The 9,183-nt window shown below is 32.2% G+C and overlaps 1 protein-coding gene and 1 pseudogene across 2 annotated transcripts; both read left to right on the top strand.

The window, feature by feature from the left end:
• The first annotated feature begins 256 nt into the window (after positions 1–256).
• Positions 257–4,194, top strand: LOC146917003 ((-)-germacrene D synthase-like; annotated as a pseudogene). The gene is made up of 6 exons (XR_015015413.1): positions 257–448; positions 698–977; positions 2,408–2,780; positions 2,884–3,323; positions 3,445–3,620; positions 3,732–4,194. The product of XR_015015413.1 is annotated as a (-)-germacrene D synthase-like (transcript).
• A 2,226-nt stretch (positions 4,195–6,420) lies between these two features.
• LOC146917002 (glycerophosphocholine acyltransferase 1-like) lies at positions 6,421–8,150 on the top strand. Its single transcript, XM_085717163.1, has 2 exons — positions 6,421–7,202; positions 7,563–8,150. Exons 1-2 carry the CDS (start codon positions 7,015–7,017, stop codon positions 7,867–7,869), a joined length of 495 nt encoding a protein of 164 aa, XP_085573289.1. The 5' UTR covers positions 6,421–7,014; the 3' UTR covers positions 7,870–8,150.
• Positions 8,151–9,183: the final 1,033 nt, after the last annotated feature.

Genomic DNA, 9,183 nt, shown 5'->3' with positions numbered 1-9,183 from the left:
TATAATAAATAATTATCTTTTGTAATTATTTGTGCATATAACATGTGCAATAAATTAAGTTATAAAATAGTTAGTCAAAAAAGGCTTGACAAACGACGCTATGTGTTTAACTTTTCTTGATCAAATTATTATTTTTAGAATTCGTACACATGTTTTTTCTCTTGATTTGAATTAAATACGTAGTTTAGTAGTATACATCTTAAATAGATTTAATGCATTTAATTGATCCACTATAAATTTCGATCAAGACCTCTTCTTTCCCCAACCAAACCATAGAGTTGAAGAAGAGCCATTGATTAATTAAGCATCCCATTAATTTGAAATATTAAGTATGTCTTCAGTAGATTACATCAATCCTAATGAGAAATCGGTTTTGCAAAGAAATGTTGCAGATTTCCACCCTAGCGTTTGGGGAGATTTTTTCATTCCTTATGCTTCAGAATCTATGGTACGTAATTCTTTAAATCAACAGCAAGGTTATATATATTATGAAAAATGATTGAAGAGTAGGTAGATTTACAACATAGATAGCACACACATATCAAGTTACTCCCATCTACCTTATACTATTTATTTACTCATGAATGACAATAATGTAGACTCATTTTGCTAAATGCAGTTCATAGGTTGATCCATAACAATAATTAAGTGTCTTTTATCAATTTATTCTAAAATCATATGTTTTGAATACATGCAGGAACCTGATATGAATATTGCCGCACAAATTGATCAACTAAAAAATGAGGTTAGACAAATGATTGTCTCAAAAACAGAGAAACCCTTGGAAAAAGTCAACTTGATTGACTCAATATGTCGTTTGGGTGTGAGCTATCATTTTGAAGACGAAATTAATCAAGTTTTGGAACATATTTACAAGAGTTATGTTCAAAATGGAGAAATAACTCTCAAAGACAACCTTCATTCTCTTGCTGTGCTATTTAGGGTGTTGAGGCAACATGGACTTTACGTTTCACCTGGTATATATATCTCAACTTATTCACATTAATGATTCATTTTTTATGTTTTTAATTTGGATCGCTAATTGAGTAAAACAAATTAGATTGGTAAACATTAAAAAAATCTAATCGTAAAATCAATATTAACTACGTAATATTGGACTTTGTCATGGGTGTGTCTAATATGAATGTCTAAAAAAATGGTATACCACTTTTAGTATAAAGAGAATTTTATAATAATAAAAGATAGGAAAAAAAATTACATAAAATAGGAGTGTCTTATCTGTGTAATGTTCATATCCTCATCTCTTTTAATTATTCTCTTTTAATAATATTTTTTTATATCATAGAAATAAACACTTAATGATTATAAAGTAATATTAATGGCATACATGTAGGATCCTATTAAGTAAGAACCTTTTTTGCACTTCAGAAACACACTATACACTATCTAGATTGCATAATCAATTTTTCAATCTTGCTTTAGTTTCTTATTTACACACACACACAGAGATATATATATATATATATATATATATATATATATATATATATATATATAAATTAATATGTCTATAATTGTTGTTTAATATTATTGTGGTTGTCTAATAAAAATACTAGATGTGTTCAACCAATTCAAGGACGAGCAAGGAAACTTCAGTGAAACATTGGTCGTAGATGTTGAGGGCATGTTAAACTTGTATGAAGCCTCACATATGATGGTTCATGGTGAAAAAATATTGGAAGAGGCTTTGGCTTTTACTTCTGGTCACCTTGAGTCGATGGCCACCCGATTGAGTCCTTCAAAATGGAGAAATAACTCTCAAAGACAACCTTCATTCTCTTGCTGTGCTATTTAGGGTGTTGAGGCAACATGGACTTTACGTTTCACCAGGTATATATATCTCAACTTATTCACATTAATGATTCATTTTTTATGTTTTTAATTTGGATCGCTAATTGAGTAAAACAAATTAGACAGGTAAACATTAAAAAAATCTAATCGTAAAATCAATATTAACTACGTCATATTTGACTTTGTCATGGGTATGAATGTCTAAAAAATGGTATACCACTTTTAGTAAAAAGAGAATTTTATAATAATAAAAGATAGGAAATTTTTTTTACATAAAACAGGAGTGTCTTTCGTTTGATCAGATACACTCCTATATTATTCTCTTTTAATTATATTTTTAATTATTTTCTTTTAATTATATTTTTTTATATCATAGAAATAAAAGCTTAGTGATTATATAGTAATATTAATGGTATACATGTAGGATCCTATTAAATAAGAACTTTTTTTGTACTTCAGAAACACACTATACATTATCTAGATTGCATAATCAATTTTTCAATTTTGCTTTAGTTTCTTATTTATATATGTATATAAATTAATATGTCTCTAATTGTTGTTTAATATTATTGTGGTTGTCAAATAAAAATACTAGATGTGTTCAACCAATTCAAGGACGAGCAAGGAAACTTCAATGAAACATTGGTCGTAGATGTTGAGGGCATGTTAAACTTGTATGAAGCCTCACATATGATGGTTCATGGTGAAAACATATTGGAAGAGGCTTTGGCTTTTACTTCTGGTCACCTTGAGTCCATGGCCACTCGATTGAGTCCTTCTCTTGCAACAAAAGTAAAACAAAGCTTAAGACAATCTCTACGTAAAAACTTGCCTAGGCTAGTGGCAAGAAGTTACATTTCCATCTATGAGCAAGATTCATCCCATAATGAAATTCTACTTGCATTGGCAAAATTGGATTTTAATATGCTCCAAAGCCTACATCAAAAGGAATTTGGAAACATTAGCAAGTAAGTACATCTTGAGCATACATGAAAATACAAAAGTATATTAAATTGAGTTCAAAAAATAATTATACTAATTTCCTATACTATTTTTTGTCTTTATATACAGGTGGTGGAAGGAGTTGGATATTGCTCAAAAACTACCGTATGCACGAGATAGAGTAGTAGAATGTTGCTTTTGGGTTATGACTGTATATTTTGAGCCTTAATATTCTCAAGCAAGGAAAATGATGTCAAAATTTATCTCCATTTTATCATACATTGATGACACATATGATGCATATGGAACTACTGATGAACTAGAACTTTTTACAAAGGCAATTGAAAGGTTAGCACATCATACAATATTATTGTTAAGAATAACTGAATTCGTGACCAAACTTTAGAGATAAAACAATATAAAGTTTATCTTTAATCTAGTCATCAAGTTTAGAGTTGGAATTTTTTTAATAATAACTTCAATTTATCCATCTTCGATCTTGGTTGCTAATTCAATTTTTTTCAAGAAATATAGACATTTTCTTCACATGTATTTGGCTACGACTTCACATATAGACATTGCAAGTAGAATTTCAATTTTTTTCACATGTATTTGGCTACGACTTCACATATAGACATTTTCTTCACATGTATTTGGCTACGACTTCAATTTTTTTCAAGAAATATAGACATTTTCTTCACATATCAACAATATCAAGTGGTTACCCAGTGTTGGCTACGACTTCTTACATTGGAATGGGAAACATAGCGACAAAAGACATCTTTGATTGGGTAACTAACAATCCAAAAATTGTTAACGCTGCTGCTATACATTGCAGACTTAGGGATGAAATTGTGTCAAGTGAGGTATTTTTTGAAAAGCGTTTAAATATTAATATAATAAGTTGACATAATGAAGAATCGTGACTCTTGATATATCTAATTTATCTAATATGATTTATATACTTTGATGAACAGTTTGAGCAGAAAAGAGGACATGTTTCTTCGTACTTGGAATGTTATATGAGGGAATATGATATGAATAGGGAAGCTGCCATTCAAGAATGCCAAAAGAAAATTGACAACGCTTGGAAAGATATAAATCATGAATGTCTTAAGCCAACTGAAGTTCCGTTACCTATTCTGACGTGTGTTCTCAATCTCTCGCGTTTTATTGAGGTTTTTTACAAAGATACAGATAACTACACACACTCTGACGGACTAATGAAGACATATATTAATGATTTGCTCGTCAATCCTGTAGAAATTTGAGTATTTATTTTGTTCTTTCTACGTTCTTTGTTTTTTTACTCTAAAAAAAACACCACATGTGTAATTTATTTTGTTGAATTTAAAGATTGTGTCATAACAGTAATTATCTTGTAATGCATATGAGTTTTGATGAAGTTTGATTTGTAATGATATTTATATTTTCCATTCATTGTGGAAACTCTGACAACACAATTTTTTTTTTTAAAAACATACTAAATTATTTAAAGCACAAGGTGTTCCAAGAATGAAAAATTGTACTATACATGAGTACTAAAAATATATTACAAGACTAGGAATCAGAACCTTACAACCTGTAAGCAAGCAAGAAAGTAAACTAAACACAATAAAAATAAACACAGTGTAACACCCTAAACCCTTAAAGCGATAAATCACGCAAATAATACAATCTTAGAAATGATTTAGATGCCTACAGGGAATGCAAACGTCTGTTTGGGAGTATTCATTGTCTTTCCCAGGGGGAGGCAAATCAAAACCAGGAAGTCTCCCATCTCCTTTACAGATATCATGGACGGTTATTGGAAGTGGAGCAAAATGTTGGTTCCCGAGAACCGGAACGTGGCCTACTAAGAGGGGATAGATGACGTCATAAAAAGGTTCTTTCAACTGCCTTTAAATTTTCACAAAGAATGAGGTCATTTATCTCGACAGAAAATCAAGTTAGACTAGATTAAAAAACGTCCTTTTCTTCTTTTTATCTGAAAATACAAACGAAAAAGACATTTTTTGGGGGAAATTTGTTAGCCTGTATTTTCGACAGGCTACAAGAAATACAGTTGATCAAGTTCAACTCAAGTTTTGGAAAAGTCTGATCAAGTTTGACACAGAAGCTGAGCCAGGTTCGAGAACCCAAGGAGACTTTGCCGTTCGACGAAGAAGCTTCGACCAGTGTAACACCCCGATATTTTATATATTTTATATGTGCGTTTTTAGTAATGTTCTTGATTTATAATCTATTGTTTTATGTGTAAATAATTTCAGAAAATTATCGTCCTCCTTTAATTAAATTATTTTGCCGTTATGAGCGGTTATTGTTTTATTCTATTTTAATTAATAGTGTTGGTAGAGAGATATAGGAAATTGTCTTAGAAAATTGTCTCAAATCAAGTTAGTGACCACGACCAAGAGAAAACGGCAAAAGTTATGGTGCATAAGCCATAACTTATGCATCATGCATAAGTACTTGTCAACCATCAGATCATGCTTAATCTAACGGTTCACAGCTCACATCTCACACCCACACTTTGATTGCAGAAAATCATTCTTGCTCGCACTCGTTTTCGCAATCAACTGCTCCAACGTTACCTTGCTTGCCCTGACCCTTGCTCCGATGTCGTTTTCCGGCTAGGTCACGGCGACTCAACTGCTCCGACTTGATTCCTTCGACGTTGCTCTCTTGCTCGCGCTGGAACTTGCTCCGACGTGGTTTTCCGGCTAGGTCACGACATGACTCAACTGCTCCGACGTTCCTCCGACTCAATTGCTCCGACGTTTCTCTCTTGCTCGCGCTTACGCTTGCTCCGACGTGGTTTTCCGGCTAGGTCACGGCCTGATTTCACCGGCATTCACCCTTGCTCGCCGCTCCGGTTAGCTTTCAATTATATATTTATTGCGTTCATCTTCTATTATGAACTTGATTCTGGTGGTTTTGAATTAATTCTGAGATGTTTTGGTTGCTTACAGAATTGATTCTTACGCACAAATTTGTAGCTTTTGATTTTTATGCACAAATTTATAGTTCAACTCACTTTTAGCCAAAATCAATTCACAAACATACCTATGTGAGATAATTATGGATTGTAGTGCATTGAAAACACTTGAATTGACCAGTCTTTAGTATAAGCACTTTAGCATTGTAGTGTATTGAAAACACTTGAATTGACTCATAATTTTCTAGAAACTTTTGCATTTTTTCATGAATGATATACCTGCTACTCTGGTTTGCTTCAATTAAATAAGGTTTTGAATGAGGTTTTGAATGATATCCTAGAATTTGTTAAAGCACCCAAGCAATGTATGCATCCTTGCAATAAATGATTCATTGTGTTTCTCCTTGGTTGTGACCTAAGAAAATAGCATTCCTACTGCCAAAACTGAGTTTTCTACTTCATGAATCGACTCAGTTCTATCTGAATTGTATCACAAAGTTTCTGACTTTGTGTGAATCGTTTCATAAAATTCAGAATAGATTCAATTTTGAGTCGTCTAAAAAATGTGTGAATTGTATCACAAAACTCATATTTATGTTGGTCAATAGAGCTGCAATTTTGCTGCCCCACAAAAAACACCACCAATACACTGGTAGTTTTCATTTCTTTGATGTTGATTTCAACCATGGTAGTAGTCATGGTTGTCATTGTCAAACTCTTGAGTTTGCGGTGGTCACGAAAATGAGTAAACACACATGTATCGAGTAAAGTCTGATAACATGTTTAATTCTCGATTTTACTAGCAAATTTACAATTTTACATTGGTTTGGCCTTAAAATGGAAAATTTTGATCAATGTTATTCAGTATCTGGTTTAGTTATTTACGTGTTGCAATATATTTGGTATCTGGTTTGGCCTACTACTAGTTGTTGAACCAAATCCTATTGTTTGTTGACACGCCTGCCTGATTTTGGATGTTTTCTTTTCTTCATCTCTACACCCTTGCATTACTACTTATCTGTCAGATGTAAAACCATTTAGGGGTCTTAACAATATTGTATTAACTCCCCATGTTTCATGTTGTACAATTAGTATAAAAGTGATTTTTGTATTTGTTTATGTGACGAACTGTAACTTCTACCTAAGCATGACAATATTTGATAGATGTTACCATTGGAATGGATTTGTGATAGACATGTCATTGTTACCTTTACGTTACTTTATGCATCCATTTATAATATTCATCATACCTTAATGGATATTTTTCTCCAGGATTGGTTTTCTTTACCATTCGATGGTGGAATCCTGAGACCTTAGAAGCTATGCGACCAGAGGGAGCTGCCGCAAGAGTTACATGGCCTTATATCGAAGATAAATCCTATCTATGTACATGGCTGTTTCTGGTTCCCTTAGTAGTTTACACCTTGTGGCAGGTTCTATACTACCTCATTGTCAATGTCTTACGCCGACAACAGTTTTTAAGAGATCCTGAAGTCATGACTTCCTATAGGTAATCATCTCTTCTCATTCGGTTTAGCCAGTTATGTTCGCTTTAGACCAATAGAGTTTCAAAAGGTTGTCCACAATCGTGATTGGAACCACACTAGCTGTAGTTGGCTGCTTTTCTCTACAATATCAAGGGTCACAATGTACTTGACTGTTATTTATCATTGCTTCAAGTGGCATTAGCGATCGTTTTGCAACTGTCATCCCTTGAGGTTATAAGATCAAGCTCTTACAACTGAGCTGAACTCATGGACATCTGACTATTATTTAAAACGTTCCTTCAGACTGTTTTTGTACAGTATGTGTTTTAGAGTGGTAGAGCATTCTTTGACGCTAAACATTTTATTAATCTTACATTTTTTAGGGAACTTTCTAAAAAAGCTCAGAAAGCAAATAACATGTGGTGGCGCTTGAGTGGCTTGCTCGGGGATCAAAACTGCTTGTTAATGTTCATTCTTCTTCAAGGAATGTTTACGGTGGCAACGATGGCGCTGACTGTTCCAATATTCTTGTCCTATAAATTGGCCGTGGTTTTCCAAATACTGAAGGTTTCAGCATCAGTGTGGAATAGAGCAAGCTTTCTATTAGAGGTTATGCCTAGGCAGGTTATTCTCAAGGAGAAAAAGAAATCAGAGATGCAAACTGTTCCAATACTAAATGATCAATCATAGATGATGATAAAGTTAAAATAATAGGAAGTTCAACAAATTTGTTGTGATAGATGTCTCCGAGTCCCAACATGGATTAATTTCCATAGTATGACCGAAGTAATCATACTTGTTGTGGAGCACTTGTTATTGGAAATTATAACATTCGCATTCTTTGTTGTTACATATTCATGATTATAGGTTGTTACAAAACCATTAGACAGTTAGTTTGGTTTCGCATAGAACACTAGCAAAACCATTGAACCATACTTATGGTTTCAGTAATTGTTTTTATTTAAAACCATTTATCAATAACAATTTTCATTATTCTTTTATTTTATTTACCATTTGACAATTATTTAATAGGTTATGAGTCTGTACTATTAAGTGGTTACTTAATAATGATTATCACATTTTTTTTATTACAAAACCATTAGACAATTATTTTGGTTTCACATTGAAAACTATCAAAATGTGTACTATTAAGTGGTTACATTGAAAACTAATTTTAATAAAATTGAACATTCTTGGGCCAAAAATTACATAAAATGAACGGTATACAATGATAGATACTATAAAAAGACACAACCAACTGATTATGTCACTTTTCGTAGAAACTCGAGAGGTTTAACACGAAAAACAAACATAAAATAAAGCAAAAGTATCTTTTCTTTTTCTAGAAGATAAATTGTTTAAAACAAATTAATAATTTCATTTAAAACCATTAGGCAGTTATTTTGGTTTCACATAGAACACTATCAAAACTATTTAACCGTACTTATGGTTTCAGTATTCCATGCCCCTAATTTTAGTAAAATTAAATTAAATTGAACATTATTGGGCCAAAAATTAAATAAGATGAATAGTATAATATGATAGATACTATAAAAAGACACACCTAACTATCAAAACCATTAAACCATACTTATGGTTTCAGTATTTCATACCCCTAAGTTTGTTTCGCCATAAACTTTATACAAATCCAGAAATTCATAAACTTGATACAAACATTAACAAGAAACTTAACACTAATCTAGAAATCCAGAAATTCAATAAAAAAACATTAACTTGCTAGCTTTTGAATCAATTCTTCATCAGCTTAACTTCCTTCATCAGAATCTTGTGCAACATGTTATTGTTTCTTTATTTGATGCTTCTTTTCTTTACCCTTGGACTTTCTTGTTTTCTGCTCCTTCTTTTTACCACCATCAGATGATGAAGTTGTGTCGTTCCTTTCCTCCTCATCCATTTGTGTTAGCCCAAAACTGAATGATGGCAATGGCTCTAGCTTTTTAGTTTTTTTCACCTGCATGATCAAAGAAAACCATTAAATACATC

Source organism: Medicago sativa, chromosome 6 (genome assembly GCF_051527215.1).
Source record: "Medicago sativa cultivar Bolivia chromosome 6, Bolivia_mono, whole genome shotgun sequence".
In the NCBI taxonomy this organism is placed as follows: Eukaryota; Viridiplantae; Streptophyta; class Magnoliopsida; order Fabales; family Fabaceae; genus Medicago; species Medicago sativa.
This window is presented reverse-complemented; position numbering and strand designations above follow the sequence as displayed.